We start from the raw sequence: 20416 nt of genomic DNA on the forward strand, positions 1-20416 counted from the left end.
TTTGAATGATAAAAACATTTATTGGTTTATGCTTTGACCTGAAATGTAAAATCCTAGCTCTCTATGGTCTTTGTAGAATCATTGTCTGTATATTGTAAGTTGTAGCTAACCATTAATTTGAATAAATATCGAGATCTTCCTTATGAGGTGGTATCCCCTATTTCCGTCACATAATACTATAATAGTGAACCTTTCACAACATGAGAGCCCCCACCAATGTATACGACTTACATGTTGTGAAAGCCCATTTGAGACCATTTCATTTGAGATCATTTTTCCTCTCTCGACATACACTCTCTGAGATATCATTTCTCTAACCCACCCCCCTCCCTCTCACACACGGGAAGGTTTGAGAGATGTGCGTTACATATGCTTGATACATGATACTCTTTCCTAAGACAAACCCAAGTTCACCAGCTTGATAGACACTATTTATAGGTTACATATGCTTGATACATGATACCGTTTTCCTCAGACAAACCCCAAGTTCACCCGCTTGATAGCTCACTATTTATAGGGTGCGGACCAGCCTGGGGCCTCGTAGCATGGACAAGATGATCACTGCCTCCAAAGATGTTAACAAGATGGATGTCCAACACAGTCACTGCAAAGATGGCCGCAAAGCTCCCCAGCCCCCTTTTTCCATTCTTTTGCTTTTTTTCTCCCTGCCACTCTCTCTCAAATAGTTCGACCAAAAATAGAATAGGTGGGAAATTTTGATTGCCTTTTGTTCTGAATTGGTTTTGGTTTTGATCTTTGAGTTTAAATTTGGTTTGGATTTTGATCTGTGTATGATTTGAATTGAGATGCCTGGTATCAATTGGTTATGGAGGGTGGTTTCCATCTATCTATTCTTGAGGGTGACGGTGACTGGGTTTAGATAACAGTTTAGGTGTTAGTTATGGTGGTTCTAGTTGGTATAATGCTGAAAGTGGGAATGTATATTTAAATGAAAATAGTATAAATAAATAGTATTTAAATAAAACTGAGACAGAATATAGAGCCTTTTTTGCTGTTGATAATTTGCAATTTTATTCCAAAACAACCCGAGAGTGCTACACAGAAGAGCCTAGGACAAAGGCTTGCTCAGAGCTAATTACATCAGAAAGAACAGCGGGGGATGAGCCCAAAACAAAATAATTAGCTAATCTATTATTTAGAGACCAGGAAGCTAGTACATGGGTTGCCATGTTAGCTTCTCTTAGGGTCCACTTGAATTCTAAAGAATGAACCATGTGAGCTAAAGACACAGTATCAGCAGTTATCACCTCAATTCTCTATAACTCAATTCTCCATAGAGGCCTAGAGCTTGAATCTAATATGTGGCTTCAACTAGAGATTTTTTGAAGTAAAAAAAGTGATCAACTGGAGATGATGGGTGTTTAGTTAAAAGGAAAAAAAGAAATTGGCCAAAATACTGAAGATGGTCTTTACATAAAATTCCCAGCAACCATTCAAAAAGCCAGATATGGGTAGCAGCCTAGCACTTGGTGCACAGTAGTAAAACACACAATTCTTTGCAATAATAAACACCTGTGTGGAATCTTTCATTATAAGTTTATTATAACTGCTAACCAAAAACAGCCAACAATTCCTTGAATATGCATTGTGTACCAAACTGCTTTGCAAGGGCTACAGTTTTATTCAGAATAACACTAGATTACGAAAAGCTCATATAAGTTTAGCAAAAGCACACTAGCAGTAACTTCTGGGCAAATGCTAATGCTAAGTTTCACACATTCACCTCAACCCACCCACCTTGAATAATGTGCAAGTACTCAGATGTCATAAGACTCATAACAGCAACAATTGCAAATTCACACGGTAGTAATACCCCTTCCCCCCGAAGAAAAACAAAACAGCAATCAGCAGGTTTCAATTTTGTGTAAAAACAGTTAAACGGCAAAATCTACTAAATAACTAAACATCTTCAACAACCAGGTGCCAGGCATACGATAAAAAGACGGGGAAAAATGATTGCAACAAGATCAATCAATTCTTACACAGCATTCAAAAATGAAAGATTGTACTAACTGTTACTCCATGAAAAGAAAATACGAACAAAACAGTGGCTCAGCGCTTTCCACCACCACCTCCAAGCTTAGGACCCTTCGTTGCAGCTCCCTTGGGATTGCTACCCTTACCCTGCGACTTCTGTGTTTGGCAACTACTTCTGCCTTCTTTGCCTTCTTTTCATCCTTTGTTTTCTTGATCCTTTACTTAATTTCACTGCAAAATACATTCAATCAGTATGTCAAAATCTCCTTGTAATCCATATATAATAGTCAGTAAACAAATCCTACACATACAAAACTTCCATGGGTAAGGAAACACTAAAAGAACAATTAGGATGTTCTCAAGATTTAACATGAGTCACATAACAATAGAAAATATATCATAAAATGAAAAAAAACTGTCAATCTTAAAGTAGAAAATACAAGAAAACACACCGGAGAGCAGCTTCCCTAGCAGCATCACGAACTTCTGGCTTCTCAGCTCTCCTCTTCTGGATAATCTCTAAGGTGGCACCAACAATGGACCTAGAGTAGGGCTTCTTGGCAGCACGTCGCCTTTACTTCACAGCCTCTTGAGCAATATCCTAAGTGTGTCAAGACCATAGGCACATTCAATCAATTTGGGAAAATATATCGTAAGGTTTTCAACAATTTGGAATACGAAGCATTATCTATTATCTTGCCTAGAAGCAATAGCGGTGCAAGAGTTCTCAAACCAACTTAATATCCAAATTTTTTTCTAGGCTAAGATACTAACACATCATATTAAAGCTAAGTTATTGGAAACGGGCAAAACTTGTCCAATTCAACCAATTAATTTCAACATTGTGGTTGCATTCACCAATGCAGCACAAAATGGATCATCATCTCTCAAGGACAACTAAATTCAACTATATGGTTGTGTTAGCCCAATGCAACTAAGTAATTATGGGTGCGTTTGTATAAGCCGTTGGAAAACTATGTTTTGAGTTTAAAATGAGCGTTTGTAAAAAAAGCTATTAGTTTTTGGGTTTTAAAAACGCTATTTTAATCTCCCAAAACTCCTAACCGAAAGCACCCTGTACATAAGTTTTGTCCATAAGTAAATTCCGACCCAAGTGCAAGACATAATCTTCAAATCATATACAAAATTCAAAAGGTTTCACACCTTCTTATGTTGCTTTCTGTACATGGCTGTCCAGGTAAGCTTTGATGGCTTCAATTTGTTGTGGAAGTACCTCTTGCATTTTGAATTGAGAAACAGGAACACCTAATGAAATTTGAAAGACAGAACAAAAAAAACCCACCACATTGTCAAACATATCAATGAAAAAAAAAAAAAAACAAAACCCAAATCAACTCTCTTCAAAAACACGCGGCAACACTAGAGACAGAACCTTAAATCGTTAAACTACCTGAGAATCAGAACGAATAAACCTAATGCCTCTCCCAGGGTATATCTTGGATCCACTGAAACGACACAGTTCCGTCTTGATATTCATTTTTCCAACATCATCGTATATATTAATCGTTAGATTTGAACAGCATATCAAACAACAACTTTAAATATTATTATCTTTGATTCAGAGAAACACGAGCTGATTCTATTTTTGGATTAAGATTATTTATTAAGCATGAACCAAATTAAAAAAAAAAAGCCATTTCGATTTTGAGATTCTAGTTTTGATTTAGCTAGAGAGAGAGAGAGAGAGGAGAACATACTTGAGAACCATGGCTGCTGGTTTGGTTGCTTAGCTGCGCGCCTTTCCTTTGATTGCAGAGAAAGAAAACCCCTAGAAAGCTGAAACGGTGAAAACGCGGCATATGTATATCAGGAAAGGATGATAAATAGCCCTTCTATTTGAAAATAACTACGAAAATGCCACTTTGATGAGGGGCTCGCCTGAATGCCCAAATTGCCATAAAATCCTAACTATATAGTTAATAGACACGGTTCTCAAACTTTATCATTTACTAGCATTTCGAGTCTATGAGACTCGATTTTTATGGTCTGATGTGGCATTTGTTTCCTACGTGGAAATCGAGTCTCTAAGGCTCGATTTATAAACCAAAAAAATTTAAAAAAATTCTAAGTCTCTCGTACAAACCAAAATATCCAAAACAAAATTTAAGAAATCCAGATCAGAGGGAGAGACTCAGATCAGATCAGAGAAGCCAAAATACCCAAAAAAATTTAAGAAATCCAAATTAGAGGGAGAGACTTAGATCAGATCAAATATCAGCTAACACGCTGCCTGGGTCGTGCGTTGCTTGGGTCGCGCGCGGCCTGGGTCTCGTGCGGCCTAGATTGCACGCTGCCTAGGTCGATCGCAGTGCACCGCATTGCCTGGCCTGGGTAGCCACCTGGCCTAAGTCGCGCTGCCTATGTTCTTCTCTCTTTCTGTTTCTGGTTTTTTTTTTTTTTTTTTTTTTTTTTTTTTTTCCTGGGTTCTTCTCTGATCTGTTATTTATAAGGGTTGTAAATCGAGTCTAGGAGACTCGATTTTCATGTGGTCCCCACGTGGAAAAATATGCCACATCGGACGTGATTAGACCATAAAAAATTGAGTCTTTGAGACTCGATTTATAGGCCAAAATCGAATCTCATAGACTCGAGATGCTAGTAAATAATATAGTTTGATAACTAGAACTACTAACTACATAGTTAGGATTTTATGGCCATTTGGCCATTTTGGCCGAGGGGCTCCATTGTTACTTTGCTAGGCCAAATAGTTAGCCTTATTTTAACCTAAAATTCAGATCAAAATGGTTAAAGCCCGTTTCAGGTTCTTAGCCAACCAGCTCGTCCTTTGTTTTAGATGGATCCTATTGCTCAACCCAATTTGTTGCATAGGGGAGAGTACTAGGACTGTCCACGGGTCGGGTTTGTGCCCCAACCCAAAACCAACCCGCCAAATTCAGGTGGCAGAGAAGCTAACCCACTGCCAACCGCCGAAAACCATAGGTCAAGTCGGTTTTGATTTGAGTCAGCGATGATATGTTTCGAGTCAAAACTGACTAATCTCAACAGTGGAGATCTTGACGCTGGTGGTGGTAAAGATCTTGACAAATCTCGTTGAAATCTGGCCTGGATTTCGATGGATCTCATCGAAATCTGGTCAAATCTGGACGGATCTAATCGAGATTTGGCCTAATCTGGCCAGATTTGAGTCTGGAGAGAGGAGGAGTCTAGTCAGGTCGGTTGGACTTAGTTTTTCATGCAAAGACTTGTCAACCGACTTGCCGAATTCGGTTTTCGAAAATGAAAATTCGCCGTCAATCGTTGGTAGGTTAAGTTTCAATCCAAGTTGGCCGATTTGGGCGAGTGGGTCAGGTTGCGGGTTAGGATGGACAACCCTACAGAGTACCATCGCCTAAAATATTTTTAGTATTTTTCTTCTTTTTTTTTTTAATGTCTGTGATGGCTACTTACCCATGATGGATGGGGTTACCCATTATTGAGGTCTAAAAAGTCACAATGTTGCACCAAGGCCCAAAATGGCACCAAGAATTGAATTTCATAAAATAAATAAATAAATACTTGAGCCTGCAATAAAGATAAAAAGATGATAAGTCCAAATCCATTAAGGGTTTTAAGGAGGAACCCAAACCCACAAAGGGTTAAGCCTTAGAACTCATGAAACGAAGGGAATAAGAAAAGCCCAACCCGCCAAGGTCAGAAAATTGCTAGGAAGCCCAATGGTAAGAACTAGGCCGGGATACCTAGGGATTACTAGGAGCTTGGAATCCTCGGGACGTATAGTAAAGCTAAGGTTGGATTAAGACAGTTCAAGGGGGGTGCTAAGAAACACAAGGAATGAGAAACGGATATGTCCCTATCAGCCAGGCAATGATGCAGAACGGAATTAGAAGGCTTGGGAATCAACAATTCATGAACAAATGGCTAGTACCTCAGGGAAACCAGAAAGAAGAACCATGAAAGGAAGTGGATGGGAAACTTTCAACCTAGCAGGAAGGAATCAGCTCACCTGGGAAAAATGATAAAGGGAAAGGTAGCCAAAAGCTGAGTCTGAAAAGGTGGGATTTAGAAGCCTTGAAGGAAGAAGGACCAAAGGTCAGTTCTTTAAGGACACCAAGAATGGAAAGTCAGCAAGAGACTTTTGGGGAAGAAACCCCAAAAGAAGAAAATTAAGAGGAATGAGGAAAGGACTAGCCACCAATGTTACTGGCACAACATTGGTTCTGGTACCCAAGGAGTAAATGGGGGGAATCAGTGATATCCCGAAAATCCTAGGATGACACTATAAAGAGGGGAAGCAGTCAATAGTGAAAGACAGTCAGCAACAGTGAATTAGACTAAAATCATTGAGAAAACTCAGTCAGAATTCAAAAAAAAAAAAAAAATGAGAGAAAAGAGGGGGAAATACCGCCTGGTATCCCTAAACAACCACTAGAGAACATATTTGGATTCAAAGGAATTCAAACTTTGTAAGTGTTAGAGGTCTGAAGAGCCATCTAAGTTTGTGATTTTTAAACCTATTTAGACCTTGTAACACATCCTAGTGAGCATAGTGTATTGCGCAATTAAGAAAGTAATGGAATATTTTGCATTGTTTTAAGGATCCTTAATGCTTCATTTTTGTGTCTTTCCTTGTCACTTCGTTTCTTTGCTGTTTCAATGCATATATTTCTTGTTTGTTAGCATGTATGTGTTGTAGGATTCGTTCTATGTGCACCATCTAGTTCGTAATCAGCCCATTTAGCTACAATGAACCAAACCCAATCCCTTAAAACAACAAGTAAATGGTTCAGGATCTTTATTTCTACTTAGGCTTGTGTACTGTTCAAAAAGGACCCACACGCCCATTAACCCATGGGTGAGGGAACAAAGTCCAACATAGGCCAAGTCACATTTGTGTAATCTCACCTTTGCAATTCTCACATAGATCCAATCGTTTTAATGTTTCACTTGGTGACAAAACTTATGTTAACTAGATCAACATTTTTAGTACTTCATATATTTTTTATAAAGCTTGTCCATGCATTTGGATTTTTTTTTTCAATGTAATTTAATCATGCTCCACAACCAATTCCAAGAGGTATCCAATTCAATCAAAGACCATGTTTTATAAAGCAAAGATCATTAATTCAAACATTTTCTTCTCATGACTTGTATTGGTGGTATTACTTTTATTTTATTGTTATTGATTTTTGTTGATGGTAGTTTTAGCAACAAATTTTCTACAAGCTTGATTTGACTAAGCCCAACTTTCTTGTGGGTCCAATTCATGTATTATAATTTATTTCATTATTTTTATCTTGATCCAAGTCATTTCATTATTTTAATCTTGACCCAAGCTCATGTGACATAAGGAGAATTTGAGAAAGTGTGCTTTGGAAGGTATGAGTCAGGAACGAAGCTGGGACTTAGAGTTAGGGAAAGCAGTTATGCTATTGGCTCCAACCTTCGACTATTTTACTGCTAAGTAGTTGAGATTTTTTTTTTTTTTTTTTAGTGCGTCTATTACTGGGCGAGAGTAAAATTATTTTGTTTAACATTTTTTAAAGATCCAGGTTGTTTGTTTTGAGTAAAATTAGTTGATTAGGCTTAATTATTTTTAGTTTTGCTATTAGTAATTTTTGTTGTTGGGTTATTTTTTGTGGGCTTTGTATATTTTGTTTTAGAATTTAGATCTATAAATTTTTGTATGACCTTTAAAAGGAAGAAGATACTTGAGCTACAGACTTTTTTACAATTGCTAATATAGTGAGTGGTTATTGGTAAGTAAACAAATAATGTAATTGGTGGGTCTAGATGCAAATTAGTAAGAATTTTTTTACTTCAATGGTTTGTAAAAATGCTGTAGAAAAGTTTAGGGCTATAACATTATTCTTAAAATAACCAATGATATTTGTTAAGAGGGGCAAAGTATAATTTTATATAACAAAAATGCTAAAATTAGTACCTCTCTCTCTCTCTCTCTCTCTGTCTGTATGTGTGTATTTTTTTTAATTAAAAAAAGAAAGAGTGGGACATTTTCACCCAATTGGATACTTCTAGCTCCTATTGTATGTGGCTAAACATTATGACCAACCCATTTCAGACCCTAGAGTTTATTGACCTTGCATGCTAGACATCACTAAGAACAACTTCCCAATGCTCTATGAAAGAGAAACCAAAGACCCTAGGTCAATTTTTTCCCAAATTATGCTAAAAGGCATTTTGTTTTGTCCAAAAAAAGCCAATTGAAAATTACTCTTTACCTAACATGTTAGGGGTCCAAAGCCTCATTTATTGTTCAACATCAATTAGTAAGAGCACTTAAAACTCAATATAAAAGCTTCTCATTCATATCAAATAAGGTCTATCACGTTTTACCCTTAAAATCTTAACTTCATAACAAAAGCTCATTCAGCCATTAAGGAGTGACATGATTATGAGGCATAAGGGGTGAAAATAGTGATAGCATACTTCTAGCTCCTATTGTATGTGGCTAACATTATGACCAACCCATTTTAGCCCCTAGAGCTTAGCTGACCTTGCATGCTAGACATCACTAAGAACTGCTTCCCAATGCTCTATGAAAGAGAAACCAAAGGCCCTAGGTCAAATTTTTCCCAAATTATGCTAAAAGGCATTTTGTTTTGTCCAAAAAAAGCCAATTGAAAATTACTCTTTACCTAACATGTTTGGGGTCCAAAGCCTCATTTATTGTTCAACATCAATTAGTAAGAGCATTTAAAACTCAATATAAAAGCTCCTCATTTATATCAAATAAGGTCTATCACGTTTTACCCTTAAAATCTTAACTTCATAACAAAAGCCCATTCAACCATCAAGGAGTGACATGATTATGAGGCATAAGGGGTGAAAATAGTGATAGCAAGGAGTCTTTTCTCTTTCCCCCATCACCTCTTTCAAATTGTATGTGAGAGGCGGTTAAAGATTAATGAATTTTGCATATTCTTCCACCCTTTGTTGTTTAACACTTTGATTTTATTCTTGTGATGCACCATTAACCTCTATTCAATAAATATGAAAATATTGAGTTTGACTGTCTCAAATTAATCGCACTTTAAAATAACCTAAGGGGAGTTTTAGGCACGTTCTATAATTTCAACCTCATCACAAAAATGTTCTTGACAATTTCATAATATGACTAATCTAGTGATAATTTAAAAATTGCATATTATAACTCATTTGTAATGAAATTGAATTGTAAATGGTTGGGTTAAGTTTACTTGGTTAACATTCTTTTTTATTATATACAAATATATATATATTTTTTAAAAGACTAGACAATAAATGACATCATGCAAATAAAGAGAAAATTTATAGGTATAAAAAATTTCACCATTGTTAATGTGACAAATTGTTAATAATAGTTAAAAAAATGACCTTAGTAGTATGCCAAATAAAAACCAAGATCTCATTAAAAAAAAAAATTATGAATCTTTTTGTGTATTATATTATTAAGCAGGCAATTAAATGACCACATAGCCACACCTGTCTATCAAATCAGTCAATTGAGTGGAAACTAGAAACTCTTATTTCCCCACAAAATGGGTTGAAAGTGGAACAAAGTCTTCACTTTTCAATAAAAGAAAATAAAATATAACTATTAAAAAAAACATAATAATGTTAAGAGACTTTTTCGGTCATTTATTAATAAATTATTTAAAAAAGTTTTGATGTCATCATAAATATAAAAAAAAATTGTAAAAAAAATCAGTTATTTTTTTTAATTTTTCCATAAAAAGTTACTAAAAACATTTCATAATTCACAGCATTTAAAAAAAATAAATAAATAAACGGCAAACTAAAAAGATTGTGGCAATGTGTAAGTAGTAGACTAGTTAGTTGTGCTCATTAACACTGAGGAGGACGATGACGATGATGACAGCTCACTCGACAAAAAGATTTAACTGTGTTTAAACCAAGGGTAATTCTAATGCCACACCCCATCCCACAACTATTTGCGCAACTTTCATATGTGACAAGCCACCTCATCACCTTGGGCCCACCTACATTCCACAACATTTCTTTAGTTATTTCAAATATAACTACCACCTCAACTTTACACCTTTTCTTCTTCTTCCTCCCAAAACCCATATGTGAAAAAGCTTGAGCCCCCAAAATAAATTGCAGCGGCTGGAACTACGGTGGTGCGAAAATGTAAAACTCACTCTGGAAAACACCATCCCATGCCAGAAAATAAAAACCCAGCCTTGAGAAAACTTACCTCTCCACTGAAAAACAAAAATCCACTGCCCCTTGAATCCGCGAAAAGCATCGTTCATCTCAGATTTGCAGTTGCTGGAGTACTGGCACGGTGGCTCGTAAACGGAAATCCCATGCCAGAAAACACCATCCCAAATCGGAAAATGAAAACCCATCCTTGTAAAACATTAATCTATTGCTGAAAACAAAAACCCATTTCTTAATGAACTTACAAATTTTGTTTGTGTTTAAATTCCATCCAATGGACTTAAAAATCTTGTTTGTGTTTTAAATTCCATCCAAGTTTGAAAGAGCCAATTCCCAAAAGGAAAAGAGTTTTTCGCTGCTATGGAAGGTTTCTTTCCTTCGATAAAAAATTTCTCTTCTCTCCGAAGAAAAGGAAAAAATCTCTCTACGGCGGCATAGATTTTAATCTCTTTTGTCTTTTAAAAAAAAAGAAAATTTGAATTAAAAAACCCTATCCTGAAAAACACTTCTCATTTTGGTCCCAGTCGTTACATCAGAGACGGAAAATGCACACGTAACAAACGGCAGAATTAAAAAATATTAAAAAAGAATTATTTTATTTTAAAATAAAATAAAATTTTAGTTATTAATAATGTAAGGACGCGATTCGTAACGACCCGCAATAGTATTGGGCTCGCACGTAAAAAGGCCCAAACAATATAATTTGTAGAGCGTGGGTGTAAAGAACTAAGTTAGCTTTGATATCACGAAAAGATTCACACTCACATGTACTAAAAGTTTAGAGCTGGCACAACGATCCTTCTCTCTAGTAATCAATACCGCTCTTTTTCTTTCCTTTTGTTCTCTTTCTTTTCTCTATGTTTTCCCTTCTTTTCCTTTGTTTCTTCTCCTACATCCTCCTTTCTGCATGTTCTTCTTTCAGTTTATATACCCCCCTCTGTGTTCCATCCTCACCGCACACATGTAGGTTGGGTTCGGAGGATTTCTTTCTGTCCCATCTAGCACCTCCTGGAACTTCCTATGGGCAGCTGTAAGGCTGCTCCCTTACTGTTCAGGTATCACCTCCACATTAATGCGGCCAGAGAGTTGGTTGAGAGGTCATTAATGTGGAGGCAGCTGTAGTTATAGATATTTGTTTGCCTTATCTCTTTCGTTTCTGGTCGGTTATTCTATCTTTAGTGGTGACTTAGTTCTGAGGTCTGGTTGCAACAAGACCGCGTTTCGATTGTCCTCGGACACATATTGCCGAGAATTATGGCGTCCTCGAACGGATGCAGAACTTAACCTTCGTGATACTAACCACCACTCCCTTCAGTAATTACCTTACAACCTAACTTGGCTTCCTCGGACGGATATGCATCCTCAGATGGGCCACAGGCCCAACAACCCTGAACTTAATGGGCCTATTGGTCAAACGGCCCCCACAATAGCCCCTCAAAATCCTACTTTTCGACTCCTCGGGAGAGAAGGTGGATTTTGACGTCATAAGCTCGTACTTATGCGTGTTTTGGGGCATGCCCCTGACGCTTTAGTATCCCGATTTTGCCAGTATTAAATTTTGACAACGCCCCTGTCTCCCACGTTCGATGGTGAGATCTAAATCAAACGGCAGAAGGCTCCCCATTGTTTTGTGAGCGGGAATTTCACCGCTCACAATCCTCTTAGGACTATAAAGGCGTTCTCTAATTGACCCTGTACTTTACCTTCGATGATTACGTGGTTTCAGAGCTCATACATTGTATCTGCCTTTCTTCATCCTTCATTACTCTCCTGGCGACTACAAATAATCGTACTTTGTCCGAGGTCCTTCCTTTGAACCTGTAAGTCCTCTCGTAGTTTCTACCACTTTCATTTCAAACCCAATAGTTTTTTCTGTTAAGTCTTTTTAGAAAAATGGGGAAACAAAAGAATCCATTTCGATGTCTCGTTGAGTCCGAAGAAGGTATTAGAAACTTTCGCTCTAAGTATAAAATCCCCCCAACGGTTGGGATGAGGTATGCAGCCCAAGGGGAGTGGGTTGATGCCAGGCAAACTGGGAAAGTAGTTATCCCCATGATCGCCTTTATAGAGGGCGGGATGACTATCCCCATGGGTAGTATCACTAGGAGTTACCTTAATTTCTTTAGGCTATCCCCCACCCAGTGTGCTCCAAATATGTTTAGGGTTTTGGGAAGCATAGATGCTCTGAATAAGAGAATGGACCTAAAGCTAACCCATCATGACGTGAATTGGGTGTACAACCTTCATCGCTTAACTGACCAAGGATATTATCTCAAGTCGAGATATCCTGAAGTAAGGCTAATTCAGTGCCTCCCCACTTCAAATAAGAACCTAAAGGAGGATTTCCTTATTCTCTCCAGGGAATGGCACGATGGTTTGCCTTGTCCAACAGTAGAGGGAACACCAGGTGGGCGAGTAGTTTTAGATCTATATTATTTAGTTCGTGAACACATTTCGTTTACTTTACTTCTTTTTTTTTTTTTTTTTTTTTGTCTCCTACAATTTTAAATCTAGACTTAACGGCTTTGCATATAAACGCTACACGAAGCCCAATCTCAGGTTAGTCAATAAAGCGAGCCTGGATAAGTTATTGAAGGCCGAAATATACGTGAATGAGGCTAACGGTCAACTCCATACAGCACATTTGATTCTTGGCTATACCCCCCTTTCTTTTAACTTTCAGGTGCCGAAGTGTGTGATTAGAGCACGCGATCCTCGGCTTCACCATATCAGTGTTGCCTACGAAGGGTTCATTGTTCCAGAAGGTATTCCGCTTCCCCAATATACATCTCGCACAGAGCCTCTTTTCGTAGCCAGTGCCTCGGCGGGAACTTCTTCACCCTCATCTTCCCTCAGGAAAAAGGAAATAAAAAGGGGAAGGAAAAAGGAAAGAGGCGAGGAAACCGTTGTAACAGTATCTGAGTCCTCGGACGATTTCGGGATTTTTGATCAACCCACTAGCCCCGAGGAAGACCCTGACGAGATGGGGATACAAAGAAAACCCCAGAAAAGCCTGCTGGAGCTGATGGAAGGTCAGCTGGGAAAGACTGTACCTGCAAAAACGATACCATCCCAGGCTTCATCTCTTCCAGATAGGTCTCCTCCTCCTACTCCTCGCCACCCTCCTCGGTCATCTCCACAACCAGCGCTTCCCAATGCTGCTGAGCAGAAAAGGCGCAGAGAACAGAAGGGTAAGGAGGTGGTGGATACGAGCAAGTCTCGTCCCATTCGAGAGGAGGATGTCCAACGAGCTGCCAAGCAGCAGAAAACTAAGCACCAAGCCACGCGGGGCCAAGAGAAATCTGATTCCCCACATCCTGGGCCACAAGCGTGGTTGCCAGCACCTATGCACGGTGGGGAGCCCCTACGAGATGATGCCTCTATAAGGGATTTTAACGGCGGCATAGGGTGTCACGTAGCCTCGGCCATAGAGGAAGCCTTATTGCTCCCGAAAGATATGGCCGAAATAAAGAATAAGAGGAAGAATGAACTCGTCCTTGACAACAAACGATATTTAGGCATGGTAAGAAGCTATCTTCTATCCCTTTTCATTCTATGACTGTTACTCACTAATATGCACTTTCCATTGACTATAGTGTTAACCCCCTTTTTTTTTACAGATCATCCAAAATACTTTCAAGCTAGATGAGATGCTCAATGCCTATTCCGATCAGCTAGATGGCGAAAGGAAATGACGGGCAACGACTGTATAGACCTTGACCAAATCCGAATAGGACTTAGCCGATGCAAGGAAGAAACTACAGGCCGAAGAGCAAGCTCGCAAGAGCACCGAGTCGGCATTAGAAGGCTACCAGAAGCAGGCCGAGGATCAAGCAAGGCTTCTGCGCGAGGCGCATGCCGAGCTAAAGAAGACTCAGGAGCAAGGTCTTACTCTTAAGAAGCACCTGGAGGAAACCCAGAAGCTAAGGGAGCGAGTTGAAAAGTTCAAAGAGCAAGCCGAGAAAGCGAAAATCAACGCCGAACAGGCAATGAATGAAGCTGAGCAGAGAGGCTACGAAGTTGGTATAGCTGAAACTGAGAAGGCTTTGAGGGCCGAGGTTCCGGAGGTATGCCGTATCTACTGCGCAAGAACTTGGAGCGAGGCTCTTAACCGTGCTGGGGTTGAAGTCTCATCTGAGTTACGTAGGCCAGAGAACATATTCTATCCCGAGGCGATACGCCTCTCAGTTCTTCAATCCCAGCAAGCTGATACTCCTTCTCCAGTTATTAACCTAAACGAGGAGGTTTTGCTTCGCGATTCTCCTCCTCGCGGCCAACCGGAACCAGCTAAAGAGGGACTTACCCCTCCAGGAGCTTCCGCAGACAAGATCACCAACGCTTCGGAGGCAGGGACGGCCTCCCAGGGTTTTCAACGGGAATTGGACTCCACAGTTCTATCAACTGGGGGTGTTACCAAAGCCAAGGATGGAATCACAACTTCGGAGGCAAACCTACCCGCCAACCAGAACCCATAGATCTAGTTGAAATTAAAAAAGTAGAACCTGTTTTGTAACTTAATTAGACACTTAGTAGAGGACTTCCTTACTTATTTTCTTATCGCTCTTGCGGCTCCATGTTTTCTTTGCACTCGTACACTTTATCATTGTAATTTTGGATGAGTTCATTTCAACCACCTTCTTAATTGTATGCCAACTTGCGTCCCAAGACCTCCCTCTGACTCCTCAATGAATGTTACAGGGCATTATTTCCCGTCAAGTTTATGATTAGAAGATCTATCACAACTCTTTTACTGTTCAATAATTCAATACACAACATAGGAAGTTAATCTCTACCAAGTTTTGCGGTCCGAGGACCTAGCGTAACTTAGTTTCTGTTTAACATTTCAATATACAATATGGGATGTTAATTTCCACTAAGTTTGCGATCCGAAGACCTGGCATAACTTAGTTTCTGTTTAACATTTCAGTATAAATCATAGGATGTTAATTTTCACTAAGTTTGCGATCCGAGGACCTGGCATAACTTAGTTTCTGTTTAACATTTCAGTATACAATATAGGATGTTAATTTCCACTAAATTTACGATCCGAGGACCTGGCATAACTTAGTTTCTGTTTAACAATTCAATATAAATCATAGGACGTTAATTTCTACTAAGTTTGCGATCCGAGAACCTGGCATAACTTAGCTTCTGTTTAACATTTCAGTATACAATATAGGATGTTAATTTCCACTAAGTTTGCGATCCGAGGACCTGGCATAACTTAGTTTCTGTTTAACAATTCAATATAAATCATAGGACGTTAATTTCCACTAAGTTTGCGATCCGAGGACCTGGCATAACTTAGTTTCTGTTTAACATTTCAGTATACAATATAGGATATTAATTTCCACTAAGTTTGCGATCCGATAACCTGGCATAACTTAGTTTCTGTTTAACAATTCAATATAAATCATAGGACGTTAATTTCCACTAAGTTTGTGATCCAAGGACCTGGCATAACTTAGTTTCTGTTTAACATTTCAGTATAAATCATAGGATGCAGGAGTACAAGATTTATGGTTGACGTAAGTTAAAAGAAAATATTTGAATTGAAACACTTTTATTAATAATAATACCTCTTGAGATTATTTACATTCCAAGGATGGAGTACATGTTTATCATCTAGGTCCTCTAGATAATAGGCTCCTATTCCTGCTACAGAAGTGATCCGATATGGCCCCTCCCAATTAGGTCCCAGTTTTCCCCAATTTGGATTCTTAGTGGCCCCTGGGACTTTCCTCAGCACCAGATCTCCTATGGCTAACGGCCTCATCCTCACATTGCTATCATAGCCCTGCTTGAGTTTATGTTGGTAGTAAGCTAGTCGAACCATCGCGCTCTCCCTTCGTTCTTTAATCAGGTCCAAACTTTTCTCCAACATCGCATCATTGCTACCCAAAGAGAATGTACTGGTCCTTAACGTTAGGAATCCAGTTTCCAAGGGAATGACGGCCTCGGCCCCGTAAGTCATGGAAAAGGGAGTTTCCCCCGTCGAACGTCGGGGTGTTGTCCGATACGTCCAAAGCACATGTGGCAATTCTTCCACCTATTTTCCTTTCGCGTCATCCAGTCTCTTCTTAAGCCCATTAACTATTACTTTGTTAACAGCTTCAGCATGCCCATTGCCTTGTGGAGAAGCCGGAGTGGAATATCTATTTCTTATTCCCAATTCTGAACAATATTCCCTAAAGGCATTACTGTCGAATTGGAGTCCATTATCTGAGACAAGAGTTCGGGGAATTCCAAATCGTGTAACAATGTTCCTCCAAACATACTTCTTCACATCTACGTCCCTAATGTTCACCAAGGGCTCTGCTTCAACCCATTTAGTGAAGTAGTCTGTGCCAACCAGCAGGTACTTCTTGTTTCCTATGACTTTAGAAAAAGGGCCGACAATGTCCAGCTCCCACTGCGCAAAAGGCCAAGGGCTAGAGAGTGGGTTAAGAGCCCCCCTGGTTGGTGGATATTTGGAGCATATCTTTGACACTGATCGCACTTCCTAACGTACTCCTGCGCTTTATTTCGCATATTTAGGCACCAATATCCTTGTGTGAGGGCTCGACAGGCAAGAGATCTTCCTCCTGTATGGCTCCCACAGATGCCCTCATGCAATTCCTCCAATATCGACTCTACTATCTCAGGAGGCACACAGAGCAGGTATGGCCTAGAAAAGGACCGTTTGTATAACTTTTTATCCTCAGATAACCAGTACTGAGGAGCTTTCCTTCGTATTTTTTCAACTTCCATCTTATCGTCGGGCAACACGTCACTTTCAAAGAATTTTAATATGGGATCCATCCAGCTTGCCGACGGGTTGGTTTGATTGACTTGGCAAACCTCCTTCTTCGGTGAGGTAGGGGTACCTAGGTCTTCAACGATAATCACCCAAGGAAAACTTCGCACGGAGGTGGTGGCAAGGGTCGCTAAGGAATCAGCGTGGGTATTTTCATCTTGAGGAATATGTAATACGTCGAAAGACTCAAACTTCGCACACATACGCCTAACCCGATCTAGATACCCTTGCATCCTTGGATCTCGGGCCTCCAACTCTCCTGCCACCTGACCGACTACCAACCTCGAGTTTGAAAATAACTTCACTGCCTTTCCACCCATTTTATGGACCATCCTCATTTCCATTATCAAAACTTCATATTCTGATTCATTGTTAGTAGTTGAGAATCCTAATCTTAACGATTTCTCGATGATGACCTCCTCGATGGATATCAACACCAACCCCAATCCTGCTCTCCGTTGGTTTGCGGCCCCATCCACGTACACTTTCCAAAAAGACTCTCCTTGTGTGGATATCAAGCCAACCAATTTCTCATCCATGTGATCTTGATTCATATTAACTTCCTCTGGGCACTCGGCGAACTCTGCCACCAGATCGGCAAGGACTTGACCTTTTCCCGAGATGCGAGGCATGTATTTAATATCAAAAGCACCCAGAATCGTGCCCCACTTGGCAATTCTTCCGGTGTAGTTAGCACTTCTGAGTATGGACTTAAGAGGCAGTTGGGTCAAAATAACCACAGTGTGAGCCTGAAAATAGTGCGGAAGTTTGCGTGTTGCATAGACCACCGCCAATATGGCCTTCTCTAACGACAGATATCTCACCTCGGCTTCATGGAGGGATTTACTTACATAATAAATTGGTCTTTGGACGCCATTGTCTTCTCGTATCAAGACGAAACTCACTGTGTGAGGGGCTACCACTAAATAGGCATACAACACTTCATCCACCTCAGGGCTAGACATGATAGGCGGCCTGGACAAGTAAGCTTTCAACTACTGGAACGCTTCAGCACACTCCGCGGTCCATTCGAATCCTTGCCACTTATGTAATAGGCGAAAAAAAGGACGACACCTCTCAGCTGACCTGGAGATGAACCGATTCAACGCAACAGTCATCCCAGTCAGTTTCTGCACTTCTTTTGGATTCCGAGGTGCTTGCAAATCGTTAATGGCCCTAATCTGGTCTGGATTCACCTCAATTCCTCTATGAGTCACCATGTACCCCAAGAATTTCTCGGAACCTACACCAAAGGAGCACTTCGAAGCATTCAAGCGCAACTTGTGTTTCCTCAATATCTCGAAAATACTCGCGAGGTCTTCCACGTGCTCAGACACCACTTTACTTTTGACAACCATATCATCGATATAAACTTCAATACTCCTACCTAGCTGCGGTTCAAACATTTTCGTCATCATGCGCTGGTAGGTAGATCCGGCGTTTTTCAAGCCGAAGGGCATCACCTTGTAATGGTAATTCCCAATCGGGGTCACAAATGTAGTCTTTTCTTAATCGTCGGCGGCCAGCGGTATTTGGTGATACCCTTGGAAGGCATCCAGGAAACTCATCCTGGGATGACCAATGGTCGCATCCACCAACTGGTCGATCTTCGGCATAGGAAATGGATCCTTGGGGCAGGCCTTATTAAGATCCATGAAGTCCACACACACCCGCCATTTTCCAGTCTTCTTTTTTACTACCACCGTATTGGCCAATCACTGAGGGTAGAAAACTTCCTTGATAGCCCCGGCCTGTTTGAGCTTGGCAACTTCGCTTCTAACCGCCTCGGCATGTTCCTTTGATGGTCGCCGAGGAGGTTGTCTCCTGGGCACAACGGCAGGGTTCACGTTGAGTCGGTGACAAATGAAATTTGGATCCACCCTGGGGGCTTCATACGGGTCCCACGCAAAAACGTCCACATTGGCTCTAAGGAATTTCAGCAAACTCGCTTTCTCTTGCAAAGGCAATTTGGCCCCAACCTAGAAGAATTTTTCTGGATCATCGGCAACAACTACCTTCTCCAGATCTTCACATTCTACCCCATTGGCTGGCACATCTAAGCCTGATACTGGGGACTTTAATTGCTATAACTCATTGTCGGTCGTAACCGAGGTTTCTGCTTCTGGCCGATGCTGTATAGCCGCTACTAGGCACTGCCGAGCAGCCGCCTAGCTCCCTACTATTTCCAGCACTTGGTCTTCGGATGGGTACTTCACCTTCTGATGCAAAGTGGACGAAACCGCTTTGAGGGTTTGAAGCCAAGGTCTGCCAACTATAGTTGTGTACGGAGAAAAAACATCTACAACAATAAAGTCCACCTCCACCACATCCGTACCTGACTGCACGGGTAACCTGATTAGCCCTATGGGAGTGACCAACCTTCCCTCAAAACTTACTAGAGGGGAATTATAAGCTGTTAAGTCCTCTAGTTTCAAACCCAGCCCTTTGTACAAATCTGGATACATCACATCCACGACGCTTCCCTGATCAACCATCACTCTTCTGACATCGTACCCGCTAATCCTCAACGTTACCACCAAGGCATCCTCATGGGGCTGTATGGTCCCGGCCATATCCTCATCTGAAAAGCCCAAAATCAGGGGGACACGCCTCTTGGCTCTCTTCAATGCTTGAGAGTGATCCTCGGCTGGGGATCGGGACACCGACAACACTCTGGAGGGGCAAGATCCAATCCTTCCCGAGGCCGCAAAGATAACGTTAATCGTGCCTAGGGGGAGCCTTGATGAAGCATCCCCATGAACCTCGGAACCTGCTTGGCTCGCCCTTCCACTAGAGTGATGCAAGAGTTACTTTAATTTCCCCTCGCGGACCAACTGTTCCAAGTGATCCCATAAATTCCTGCAGTTGTCCGTCGTGTGCCCATGATCCTGATGATAATGGCAATACAAACTCGGGTCGCGTTTTCTAGGCTCTCCCGCCATCTTGTTCGGCCATTTGGAGAATGGCTCGTTTTTTATCTTCTCCAAAACCTGCTGAACGGGCTCCCGAAATACCGCATTAACTACCTGGACGTCCGCCGAGCCCGACTGCCCAACAAAGTCCCTCCTTGGTCCCTCCTTGGTCGGCTGTTATTATAACGGTTCGACCTGAAATCCCTCCTCTCCTGAGGGATCACCTTGGCCTTTCCTTTCCCTTGAAGTTGATCTTCCTCTACCCTTCTATACTTATCTATTCTGTTCATCAGCTGATGCACACTAGTGACAGGTTTACCTGTCAAGGATTTCCTCAAATCGTGATCAGCTGGGAGACCAGCTTTGAAAGTGGTTATTGCCACAGGATCATTCTTTCCCTCTATTTCGTTAAACATTTCCCAGTACCTATCCGAGTAACTCCTGAGAGTCTCGCCTTCTCGCATAGACAAAGTCAACAAGGATCCTAAAGGTCGAGGAGTCCTGTTGCATGTAATAAAGCGAGCACCAAAAACCCGAGTCAGTG

General features: G+C 40.7%; 1 protein-coding gene and 1 pseudogene across 1 annotated transcript; one reads left to right on the forward strand and one right to left on the reverse strand.

Moving 5' to 3' along the window:
• Positions 1-1921: 1921 nt before the first annotated feature.
• LOC115952390 lies at positions 1922-3496 on the reverse strand (annotated as a pseudogene).
• A 9693-nt stretch (positions 3497-13189) lies between these two features.
• LOC115952054 (MAP7 domain-containing protein 1-like) lies at positions 13190-14639 on the forward strand. The gene is made up of 2 exons (XM_031069147.1): positions 13190-13687; positions 13899-14639. The coding sequence occupies exons 1-2, from the start codon at positions 13190-13192 to the stop codon at positions 14637-14639; spliced, it is 1239 nt and encodes a 412-aa protein (XP_030925007.1).
• Positions 14640-20416: the final 5777 nt, after the last annotated feature.

The sequence above is a fragment of the Quercus lobata genome, chromosome 7 (genome assembly GCF_001633185.2).
Source record: "Quercus lobata isolate SW786 chromosome 7, ValleyOak3.0 Primary Assembly, whole genome shotgun sequence".
In the NCBI taxonomy this organism is placed as follows: domain Eukaryota; kingdom Viridiplantae; phylum Streptophyta; class Magnoliopsida; order Fagales; family Fagaceae; genus Quercus; species Quercus lobata.